This window comes from Phaenicophaeus curvirostris, chromosome 2 (genome assembly GCF_032191515.1).
Source record: "Phaenicophaeus curvirostris isolate KB17595 chromosome 2, BPBGC_Pcur_1.0, whole genome shotgun sequence".
NCBI lineage: Eukaryota > Metazoa > Chordata > Aves > Cuculiformes > Cuculidae > Phaenicophaeus > Phaenicophaeus curvirostris.
In genome coordinates, this window is record NC_091393.1 from 5,573,854 (window position 1) to 5,586,297 (window position 12,444).

Genomic DNA, 12,444 nt, shown 5'->3' on the forward strand with positions numbered 1-12,444 from the left:
CAATACTCCACTAGCTCCTTTAACTTTCTAATCAATTTTTAATGCACAAATTAGTATCTCCTCATTGTCTGAACATACAGTTTGAAGATTTCCCTAAGGCTAATGCTCAAAGAACAGATTCTTTCCCCATAAGTCACAGAGCCTTTAAGTACATCCTGGAGCAATTAACCATGAGATCCTGCATGCCTATGGTACTCAGTAGCTCAGTGTGTTGCCAAGCACACTCAGACTGTTCAAAGGCAGTTATGCTGTTGGAAGGAAAGTACATAGAGAAAAGATAGTGCTGGCATGCATCTCCACACCCAACTGTTGCACAGATACAGCCAATGCACCCTATTTCAGTAACAATACTGAAAAATTACAGAAAAGGAAACAGTTCTGTAGAATGGCTAAATTTTTTTTATAAGACTTATCATAGATACACATAGAAGCTATGTCCTTGTTACTATCATGAGCCATGTCCTACTCCAGCCAAGCACAAAAAATTATTTTGCTCTATTCAGATTTTGTTGCTTCATAATGACAGCCCCAATGTTGATAATATAACTAGCATTATGGGACATGAGGCCAGCTGAGAATAAGGTGGCATTGTAATAAGCCCTACCCCTTTAGTGAGAAGTAGTAGCACCCCAGAATACGCAACAATATTCTATTGTGAACACTTATGTATCTGAATGCTCCACAATACTCGTGATCGCAACAGGGAAATATTTAACATTTGGTAAACTGAGGCAGGAGAAAGCAAATTCTCTGGTAAAGAACGGAATCAGATTCCCATGTGCCGATACTAATAGGTGGATCATCCTTGTTTTCAGGACTGAAGTGGACACAATGGATTGGAGGAGAAAGCACCTACCACAAACTGGTAACCAAATTACACTCAAAATTCAGGACGCCTGAAATCTAGTTTATTGCCATTTAGGTTACATCAGGTATTGTACTAATACTCTTCTACTGAAATCAGGCTTGAAACAAAAGTTTACCAAACAGAAATGGCTGATAATCAGATAGAGAAGCCTCACCTGAATGAGATAGTGAGAACATAAACTAAGAAGCTCCAGCAGCTGCAAATGACTCCCAGCTGCTAGGACATCCTGTATCACCCCTGGTTCCAAGAGGATCTGTAAAGAAGAAAATGGAAGTTTTGTCAAGTAGAACTCAGAGTACTTGTGGAAAACAGTACAGGCCTTTGTTATTTCAAACATTTAAGTCAATATAAAGAACAGAAATAGTACAATTAGACATGTAGAGAAGTCTTTGCAGGTTGGGAAAAGAGTTTAAAAATTCACCTGAATCACCCAATGGATTTTATGCAGATTTTCCTGTGAGAGTCCACAAGCCACATTACCTGCTAAAACCTTTAAAACTAAATAATTATTATTTATTTAAAAAGAAAACCGTTCAAAGTAACATAATCTTCTTTTGTTATCCATATAACTGGATGCTTCTGTGTATACTGATGAATCAGGCCAACAGAATTAACTGAGAAGTCTCCAGTAATAGTATTGTTTATTGTAAAAATATATAGGCTAGGAACACCCTTCCCATTCCGCATGGTACCATTTCATAATTTTCCCAACCACTGTTTTCATTTTAAAGCGCAAGGCAGTGAAGGCACAAAATGAGCATGCTGCTGGGGAAGTGCCAGAAAGGGCTTAGAAACCAAGACTGATTATCCTGTCACTCGCTCACATGAAACTCCTACTCATTTCAATTAAAATCACACAGAAGCAGCAGCCATGATAATTGAGCCTCAGCTCCTACCTTGGTCTCTCGGGGTCAGCTTGTTAGAGCATTCCTTTCAGGACATAAAGTCTTCCAGAATACAGACACTGGTCAACTCTTATCAGTAATCACATTACAAACTATCCAAAATAATACTATTGAAATATAAATGGCACCGCATCCAACAGAAATCAGAAATACAAGAGAAAAAATATTTTTTAAAAAGTACTCAGTTTTAGCCTACTTATATTTCCTCGGCAACTTTGGTTTCACACCACATGAGGTCAGTCTCTCCCTGTTCCACAGGGAAGTAGAGCTTTCTTCAGATACTTTTCCTTCTGCCCACACAATTCAGTTTTATCTCACATCATCACTTACGTGTCTCAAGTGCAGTGGAATAAGGAGGATGACAAAATGAAAGACACTCATCTGCATCCTCTGCAGTTAAAGTGTTTTTGAGTGAAATAAAAAAATACATGCATGCATTTTTTGAAACAAAACCAGAAATTACCTCCAACGTAATGGATATATTAGAAACAGGAGGGAAGGGGATTGATTCTTGTTTATACCAAGAATTCATTCACATTGAATTCTGTCAGTGTCTGACATGATTAAACCTTGTGCAAATCACTATATATATATTCATACTAGGTTTTAAGTGCATTTATATGTCATTTACATACTGTACAGAAGATCTTTATCTAGCCAGAAAGACATGTATGAAACTTAATGTAAATGAAAATGAGGCCCAGCACACTCCAGGTTTTTGGCTGGTGCTAATGAGTTTGTTGTGCAGGAAGAGAGGTAGTTCAATAGAAAGCTAGAAAGAATTTCAGTTACACAAATACCTCCAGTAAGTATATTTTTAAAAAATAAGCAGCAGTGAAATGTATTCTAGAGAGAACTCAAGGTCAGGCTGATAAAACCAGCTGCTTTAGACCTTGCAGTGTTTATTATTCAGACATCATTTACACTGAGGAAGTTGTGATCTGATGCTATATTACTTACTAAGTGCCAGCCACCAGCTTAGCATTGTTAAAGACACAACGGGAAGACAACCAGAACCCTAAGCAGATTACTATCTTAAAGGCATAGATAAACTAAATTTATCTGACAATATGGATGTATTTTAAAGCTACAGCATCCATTTACAAATAATACTAATAGCATTATGACATGAGAAGTGGTATAAGAGGAAAGGAAGGTGGCCAGTTGCTACTAAGAGGCGAATTGTAGAAAGTCAGCATTCATTTCAAGGTGGCACTTAGTAGCACTAAATCCAGTTCACTCCCTTTTGGGGCCAGATTATTAGGCCAAGGGAAAAAAAGGATGCAAAAATTTGGTGTTTCTTTGCAACACAATACTGACTTCATACAGAAAGGCAGGTTACACAATTTCTTAGATCCACATTTCTTAGACATATACTTTAAATCTATATGGAAATGCATCTATTGATGCTTTCTCAATATCTTGAGGAAAGGTGCTCTGCAAAAGCAAAACTTAGAAACTTTTCTAAATGAAACCTGAATTCTGAAATACAACTCTGAAGCAGAAAAGGGAATTCTATAATCAGCCCCATGGTCACAGATACACATGTCCCTGAAAATTCCCCTGTACATCTACACAACATCTACAGGCAGCAGCCTGTAACTGGGATTCGTTCTTCTTTTCCCCAAGACTTCCCTCTTCCTTTCCCAAATTTCCTTACATCTCTCCTCCAACCCAGTACATCTTAGGGCTCTGAGTAAGCATGAAAAAGATTGACTGGGATCACACATCTTGCTTCTCTCTTCAATCAGCTTTTTCTGGGGAGACATCTTGGCAACGCAGAGCAACTAGCAGCTATGACTACTTGGGCTAGGAGTAGTATACAAACCAACACCCTTTCTCAAGAAGGACAGCTACATATGCCTCACCTCCACATTGCTCAGACTGAGAACAACTACTCTTTTAATGCCTCCAGGCTTGCTACAACAAGCAAACCAGTATAGGCCAACAACCCCGTATGGTTGTAGCAAAGACGGCAGTAAGGGACAACAGGGAGTAAGGAGGAAACTCCTTAAACTGACCTTCTCAACAACTTAAAGCATAACAGAGAAGGGAAGGTCTAGATAAACTATCACCTCTGTCAAGTTTCATGAGTTTTATATTTAGAAAGAACCATTAGATGATTCAATCTAAATTACAGGCCATTATATTTCACAGAATCATAGAATCTTTTGGGTTGGAAGAGACTTTAAAGATCATCCAGTTCCAATCCCCTGCCACAGGCAGGGACACCTCCCACTGGATCAGGCTGCCCAAGGCCCCATCCAGCCTGGCCTTGAACACCTCCAGGGATGGGGCAGCTACAGCTTCCCTGGGCAACATGTGCCAGTGTCTCATCACCCTCATTGTGAGGAATTTCTTCCTAACGTCTAATCTAAATCTTCCCCCTTCCAATTTAAAGCCCTCCCCTCCTCATCTTAGCACTACGTGCCTCGTAGAAAGTCTCTTCCCAGCTCTCCTGTAGCCCCTTTCAGGTATTGGAAGGTCACTATGTTTCCCCAGAGCCTTGCCTTCTCCAGGCTGAACAAGCCCAACTCTCTCAGCCTGTTCTCACAGCAGAGTTGCTCCAGCCCTCTGATCATCTTCGTGGCCCTCCTCTGGATCCGTTCAGACACTCATCGAGACACTTTTAAGGAAACTAAACTAAACTGTGGGACCAAACAAAGATGGAAAGATTGAGGATGTACTTCTACCACTTCCATTCAAGCTACTCGTTTATACTCCCGTATTTCTTTCTCATTTCCATACAGCTGTTTGTGGGACATGGAGTAAGTGAGATGTGTCACAATTCACGTTAATAATAAACCAGCATTATGCTATGACAGTAAGGAAATACGTAATGTCATTTCAGAAAAGTCTAGAAAGTAAACCATATTGAAGTTAACATAGAAAACAATAAAAAAAAATTCTGAAGATCCCTGCCAGTCTGATAAAAAAAGAAAATTCCTTCTTGACTCCACTTGCAGTGATCAGCCTTTCAAAACAGACAGTCATTTCAGTCCTTTAGAGCAATCAGAAAAGTAACTTTCCTTTTAGAACAATTTTGATTGCATTTCACTTTCAACCAGTTAGCACTTCTGCCCATCTCCAAGTTCAGTCACGCTTCAGTTGAATCCTGATCTCCTCACACACTAAAAAGGTGCCAACAGCAGGGAAGAAAGTTCTATCCCCTGCAGGCAAGTGCCCAAAAGCCCAAACATGTAATATTTGATAGTTCTCATTACAACACATCACCACTTCCCTGGCGAGCCTGTTCCAGTAGCTGACCACCCTCTTAGTGAAGAAACTTTTCCTGACCTCCAGTCTGAACTTCCCCTGATGCAGCTTTGTACCATTATGAAGTAAGTACCATTATCATAGGTAGATAAGTAAATATCATTACTGTAAGAAGGACTCCAAGCAAATTCACTGTTTTGGGGAAGATGTTTTGTTACTTTCAGCTCTATAAAAAGCTGTCTTGTCCATAATTTCATAGAATCATAGAATAACCAGGTTGAAAGAGACCCACTGAATCATCAAGTCCAACCATTCCTATCAAACGCTAAACCACGCCCCTTAGCACCTCGTCCACCCGTGCCTTAAACACCTCCACGGAAGGTGAATCAACCACCTCCCTGGGCAGCCTGTTCCAGTGCCCAATGACCCTTTCTGTGAAAAATTTTTTCCTAATGTTCAGCCTAAATCTCCCCTGGCGGAGCTTGAGGCCATTCCCTCTTGTCCTGTCTCCCGTCACTTGGGAGAAGAGCCCAGCTCCCTCCTCTCTACAACCTCCTTTCAGGCAGCGGTAGAGAGCAATGAGGTCTCCCCTCAGCCTCCTCTTCTCAAGGCTAAACAATCCCAGTTCCCTCAGCCGCTCCTCGTAAGACTTGCTCTCCCTCCCCTTTCCCAGCTTTGTTGCTCTTCTCTGGACTCGCTCCAGAGCTCAACATCTTTCTTGTGGTGAAGGGCCCAGAACTGAACACAGGATTCGAGGTGTGGTCTCACCAGTGTTGAGCACAGAGGGAGGATAACCTCCCTGGACCTGCTGGTCACACCGTTTCTGATACAAGCCAAGATGCCATTGGCCTTCTTGGCCACCTGGGCACACTGCTGGCTCATATTCAGTCGGTTGTCAACCAACACCCCCAGGTCCCTCTCCTCCAGGCAGCTTTCTAGACAGACTTCTCCTAGTCTGTAGCACTGCATAGCGTTGTTGTGCCCCAAGCGCAGGATGCATATCAAAAGCATATAACATGAAACATTTCACTTTCTCTGCAAAAAAAAAGTTTATAAACAGAGTTAATTAAGTTCTGTATTACTCTAAGTCTTCTGGCCAACCTGTAGTTCAACTATGAACCTAACACCTACTGGCTGTAACCTAGTACCAAGCACAGAAACAAAATCATCCTCCTAATAGAAGTAAAAGAGGGAAGTGTCCAAAACTAAGCATTACATTTATACTTTTGTCCATAGGTTTATGAGCATGAATTTGAGAAGTCATCAGATGGTGCTCCTACCAGCTCATGAAACCTGTTTGGTAAAGCAATAATAGCTGTTAGAGGATGACAGTTTTTAAACTAAATGAATACAAGGTATAGTTAGTAAATAAAGGCAGTCATTAAATAGGACTCATGGAAAATGCATTAAAGTAATATCGTGAACAACCTAAGAACATGAAAGAACAATATATATGAAAAAAACTGAAGTTCTAGACTTGTAACTAGAATAATAAACCAATATCACCTTTATTTAAAACTGCTGCTATGTTAGCATTTTATGAATAAAAGTAAATTTGTTAAGCCTGCTAAGAAACAGAAAAAGTTTAAAGACTATTTTTGAATAATTATAAATGCAACTTCATATGTGGCTTTCAAGAAAAGGAAACATTTCAACATCCTTTCTATAGATAGGGTGTAAGGCTATGTTGATCTTGGCTATTAAGATACCAGAGGATGGCAAAATTCAGTTTTTGAGAGAGAGATGAATATAAAACATCTCTTTTATTAGGGCTGCCACACTGACTCTTTTCAGCTCTGGTAATTTCGAATAATTTTATAACTTCACAATGACTATTTACTTTCTGTTAATACAGAAACAGAATATTAAGGTTTAGAAAAAGAAAAGAGTCACCAGACAGTTAGGAAAACATGATTTAGTCAGGAGAAATTTGTATTAAGCCCCATTAACACTACTGGTCGTCTGTACGGTCTTTGGAAAGTTATTTTCTCCCAAAATAATTCATTGTCTATGATGCAACAAAGTAAGGACAGCAAGTACTTTGGTTTTGTAATGAGTTTTGAGGTCCTCAAACAAAATTCCATCTAAATGCAAAATATTTCTATTACCATAGACTGAAGACATATGATAGAACACAATTACAAAGAAGAAAGATCCAGGTCAGCAAAGCATTTCAGTAGACATAGGACTCCAACTGTGTATTTGTATTTTTGTTAAACTAGTATCACAATGATCCACTGCAAATTACACCGAGCGTTCTTGCACAATTCTTCTTTCTTGAAACTATACTGCAGTGCTTGTCATTCCATTCAAATTATGGTATCATTTAGATTTTATATATGCATATGAAATCAACATAAATGGTGTAGTTTGATGGACCTAAATTTGAGAAGGAATGCAAGAGCCTCATAAAGAGCCTTGAATTTCAGTTCAAATCACTTATTCAGTCTCATGGCACTTATAAGAGCCTGTTTTAAGCATTGAAACTTTTCAAATGCACAAAGTTTTTCTTCTGATCAAAAGTACATTTTCTTGTAATGATGACTGATCCAACTACATTGGTCTATTTAGGGGTAATCCCATTCCTCAAAATGATATTGTCTCTTGGTAAGGGATTAGTCAAAAACAAACAAAAAGTCAAAAAGAGCAGGCAAGTGTCCGTAACACACTAACCCAGTGGTTAAGACCCTTAGGAGGAACTGTGAGCTCCAAATCCTACACCAAGCACTGTTTCTCTGTATTAATATCTAAAATACATAGTTTCCGTAGTGACTGTACTTCACCCACTACCCTTCCAATGCACATCTGATGCTTGCAAAACGCCTCAGTGAGGAAGAAGCCTGAGTAATCTAGTCTTTGAGGCTCTGACCTGGCCTTATTGCTGCAAGATCTGAAATAAAAGAGGTATTGACCTTAAAGCCCTCTTATGAAGAAACAATATATCAACTACCAGAGGAAGAGAATTCTGTCTCTGAATTCTGAATATGCGGAGTACATGGTAAAATGCCTAAGGCCAAGAGGGGATGTATTTAAGGCATCTCTTTCCCAAAGATTTCATTATTAGAGTTTTACTGATAGCCTACATGGGTAGAAGAAAAAGATCCTATTGCTACTCCTTTTGTTAGTTTTTATTTATTTATTTACCAATTTTTGGGAGGAGGGATGATTAGGGGCCATAGTAATGGATTAATTCAGTCAGAATTACAATATTATTTACATTTAACTTAGTTTTACTACAATTTTTTTCTTCTGTTGAACAATCAACTTTCCTTTAAAAGCAAAATATTCCCATCAGTAATTACAACAAGGCACTGTCTGCTTAAGCAGACAAGATAAAGTTGGTATTTTAAGTCCACAGACATATTTCAAGTTAAAAAAAAAAGTATGACAGAATTTCATTTCAGACTGCAATGTCATGCTAAAAATTAATTTCTTAATTTTGATAACTTTACAAAGCTCCAGACACCAAATATTGCCATGATGCAGTATTAAATATTTCCACCAGATGTCTCCAATACGTTATTTTATAGAAAAAGTTACATTTGAGTTACTACACTTCAAACAGAATGCAAGCTTGGCAAAGTAGTAAAGAAATAAAGAGAATAATGCTGAAACAAAATATATGTTTAGGTCTACTCATAAATTGTTGTCAGTTCTAGGATTACCTAATGCAAATTTTTTTACTAACATTTTTGCCAAATATGTTCAAAGAAAAAAAAAAAAGAATGTATGGCTTTCACTTTTAAAAGGCATATCAGACCATGTCTCAATACCTACATTTTCAGAGCAATAAAAGGTTGTAGTTAGCATGAATGAGTTTTTGGGTTATTTAGAAATATTTTGTTTATCTTTTAAAATGAGGAAGAGTACACAGATCCAAACTAAAGATGACTCTGATGTAAGCATGCAGTAATCCATTTACTTTTTAATAGCCTTTGTGGATTACTCCCACTCACTACCTTGAAACATTCACCCAGATTCTTGTCAGCCTGAGTCAGTACATGCAATGCTCAGAACATATAAATGGAGTGCCAGAAAAGACTTTCAAGGACAAAAAGGAAAATCTGAGACTGCTAATTCTCAGACCCGCGTATCACTGAGTTATACTTCAATGCTGTCTCTGTAAGAGAACTCCTAGAGAATCCTTCACATTTCTCTGTGCTTTGAAGTAGTAGCTGGTGTATCTGATAGATGTGAGAGAGTGCAAATTTTGCCTTATAATCACTTTTATATAAAAGCAACTTTATATACGTGCGCACCTACGCTTAACTCAAGAAATCCACTAATTTATTCAAAGCAGATTATACCTGAAAATGAAAGACTCATAAGTCTCTAGAAGATCAAGAACAGATGGTACATTTTATTTACTGAGGAGCTGAGGATACTATCCTCAAAGTAAGGGTGAAGTGGATCGTTGGCTTACAAAAAACACAAATCCATTCCTTCAGGGTTCTCAACCTGCTTTATACAGGGTAATTAGGCTCTGAATTCTGCTGAAACATAGGGGAGAGTGCCTGTATTCACCACAGACAGGATGGGCCAGATAGGAGTCAGTTACAACCCACCTTCTCAAAATTGGCTTTGGAAAGTATCTTTTGAATATTTCTATTCAGCAACAAGACTCCTGTTTTCAGAATAATCAACCTATAGTCTCAAATAACTTTAAGATGATAGAGGTGTTCCATAGCGCAAGAAACATTTCATTTTCTGTATTGAAACTTTCAACTGAAAGAACAAGGAGCATACTAATGACTATGTACTGAGACCTTCAGCCAATTCAGAAAAATAGCATGGCGTGACTGTCTCTTATTCAAAGATTTCTTTTATATAAATAAGTTACGCTTTTTGAACAGCAGAAACAGAAATTTCAAGTGCTAATCTCCAAACCCAATGCTAAGGTATAACTGTTGTGTGGGCAATTAGCTCCTCCAAAACAGGTAACAAAATTCTTTCCTTATTTCCTTTTAATTCCCTTTGAAAAAATTAAGGTCATATACTTAATCCACATTATTGAAAGAGATGCCTTAAATTTGTATCACCCAACAACTCTTTCATAATGATGTAGTATGGATTTAAGCTTTCCTTTTCAAAATTAACTAACAAAAACACATAGAGCAATAAATTAAATTGTTCTAGTAATATCTCCAGACACAGTTCAGTTATCTATAACCTTAGAGTCCAAAGTAAAACTATTTGGACGCTAAGTAGCTCTGAGCTCACTATCGAGGAACTCTGAAATGAGTTGAAGCCATCCAGAAACACTATCCAAGCATGCAGTGTACAGATATGGCAGGTTTGTTTTGTTGGGATTTTTTTTACTTTTGGATGGGGGCAGGAAGAGGAGCATCACGCTGCATTTTCTGAAATAATAAAATGTTATACATAACCTGCTACCATAGAAACTGCTAAAATAAATATGTAGAGTACCCATAAGTATTTACAAATATGGCTGGACTGCATCTGTCCAGAGAGTAAGAGACTACTCTTTGCCTCAATTATATAATTTGTCAAATGTACCATGAAACGTCCTGCATGGTTCACTACTGGGTAACACTGCACATAAACAGTGGTTTTATTCAACCATCCCTTGACAGAGGAAAAATCCCCAGTATACCCAAAGTAAAATCGAAAGACATTGTACAGGGCATTGTACCAGTAATTTCTAGTACTTTGTAAAGGTCATATTCAGTTTTTATTGCAGTTTGCTTTCATTTGTGTCTTATAATTTGAAGGTCTGTACAGTACCTGTCCAGTATATGCAAAGTCCAGGGCTTGTTTTAAACCAAGGCTTGTGACACCATGCAAATTCACCTCATCAGCTTCACTTTCAACCATGCAGAGACTGAACATTGCCTACAGAAAGAAAAGAAAAGAATTGTTACTAACCATTAAAAACAACCCTCAGTAAAGGTCCAGAAAGAACAGGATTGATTTTTCCACCTTCACTAACCTTTATATTTTCCTTCAATAAAAGTTTTAAGTACCAACAGACTTATGAGTTTGAATGAAATCTATACCAAGATTTCAATACTAACCCCATAGCAACCAATCTTGCAATAAATTTCTTTTATCAATAAAGAAATACAAAAACTTACTCTGCAAAAGCTGAAACAATTGTCCTTTTGTCCATGTATATATACTTCCTAATTGAGTAATTCACGTGCAATCAATGGATACAGTTAGACAATAAGGTTATCATTTAATAAAAAGATAAAGAGCTGAACTCTGGAAAGAAAATTCTACACAAGCACCACTAGAAATAATACTTATGAACAGTATCATTATGTAGAGCAAGGAACATAAACCATATACAGTTACTTGTATGAGAAGAGGCAGTTAAAAAACCGTCTTCTATAAACAATCCTTTCCAAATAAACACCTCAGACTGAAACATGAACAGTATAATACTCAAGTCATTGAACTAGGAGCAAAGACGAAGATGCAGTCATCTAAACTTACAACCTCCCCTCACTTGCATTGCCCCAGTTTCTCAGATCATAGACCCTAAACTAATGATTAGCAATGTCCTATGGAACTTCACTGAGAAGAGCAATTGTCATTTTCCTCCAGTCTTACTTTCCAGAGGATCGTCTTCAGTGCCTCCCTGGACTGAAGCAACCCTAATCCCACTCTGGATCCTAGTAGGAACCTTTTTCTTGCCTCCCCTATTAAATTTGGAATCATAGAACGTTTTGAGTTAGAAGGGACCTTAGATATCATCTAATTCCTACCCCCCTGCCATGGGCAGCGGCACCTCCCACTAGATCAAGCTGCCCAAGGCCCCATCCAACCTGGTCTTGAACATTTTCAGGGAGGCAGCATCTACAGCTTCCCTGGGCAACTCGTTACAGTGATTTACCACCCTCATCATGAAGAAACGTAAGACTTCTGTCTTTGTCCCTCACTTTTCTCTCCCAGACTGCGCTTCTGCTGCAGTATCCCTACTTACCACTCCTTCCCTCCTCTTACCAGTCCCATTCTCCAGTCAATACTTTCCCAGAAAAGCAACCTTTTATCTTCATCACTCTCCTACACATTTTTTAACAAAATATACCACTCACAGTCTTTATAGAGTAAACTGTGAACAAATAACTGAACAGCTTTACCATCTGTCATTGCTAAAGAGAGTCTAAACTTATTCCCAGTACATTTTGTGCCAAGCTGTTAATGTCTCTTATGAGGGCTACCAAAATTCACCTTGGAGAACTCCAGTAAAGGAGCACTTGTTTCTAACATACCTTCTGGGACTTCTGTATGAAGTACCTGCACAAGCTGAGGCAGTCAACAAGAACATTGGTTTGCACACCTGAAACCTCTCCACCAAGCACTCCTGAGTTTAAAGAAAAAAATAAGCCCTCTAACAGCTTAGCACTTAGCATTCACATAGACCCCATGAGATTCTTCGAAGAACTGAGTGCTTCCTACAAATAAGTATATTTTTCTAAAAGTGTTAAC

General features: G+C 38.3%; 1 protein-coding gene across 6 annotated transcripts in view; it reads right to left on the reverse strand.

The window, feature by feature from the left end:
• KLHL32 (kelch like family member 32) overlaps positions 1-12,444 on the reverse strand; it is a 97,021-nt gene that overhangs the window by 60,978 nt on the left and 23,599 nt on the right. For 5 of the 6 annotated variants that reach the window (XR_011336906.1, XM_069851153.1, XM_069851155.1 and 2 more), the window contains 2 exons: positions 10,735-10,842; positions 1,023-1,121 (listed from right to left, as the gene is read on the reverse strand). Coding sequence is in view for 5 of the 6 variants with exons in the window: in XM_069851153.1 (XP_069707254.1) it covers positions 1,023-1,121; positions 10,735-10,842 (207 nt within the window). In the remaining variant the exon portion in view is untranslated. The remainder of the gene's footprint in view (positions 1-1,022; positions 1,122-10,734; positions 10,843-12,444) is intronic. The other variant, XM_069851154.1, reaches the window with a different exon arrangement.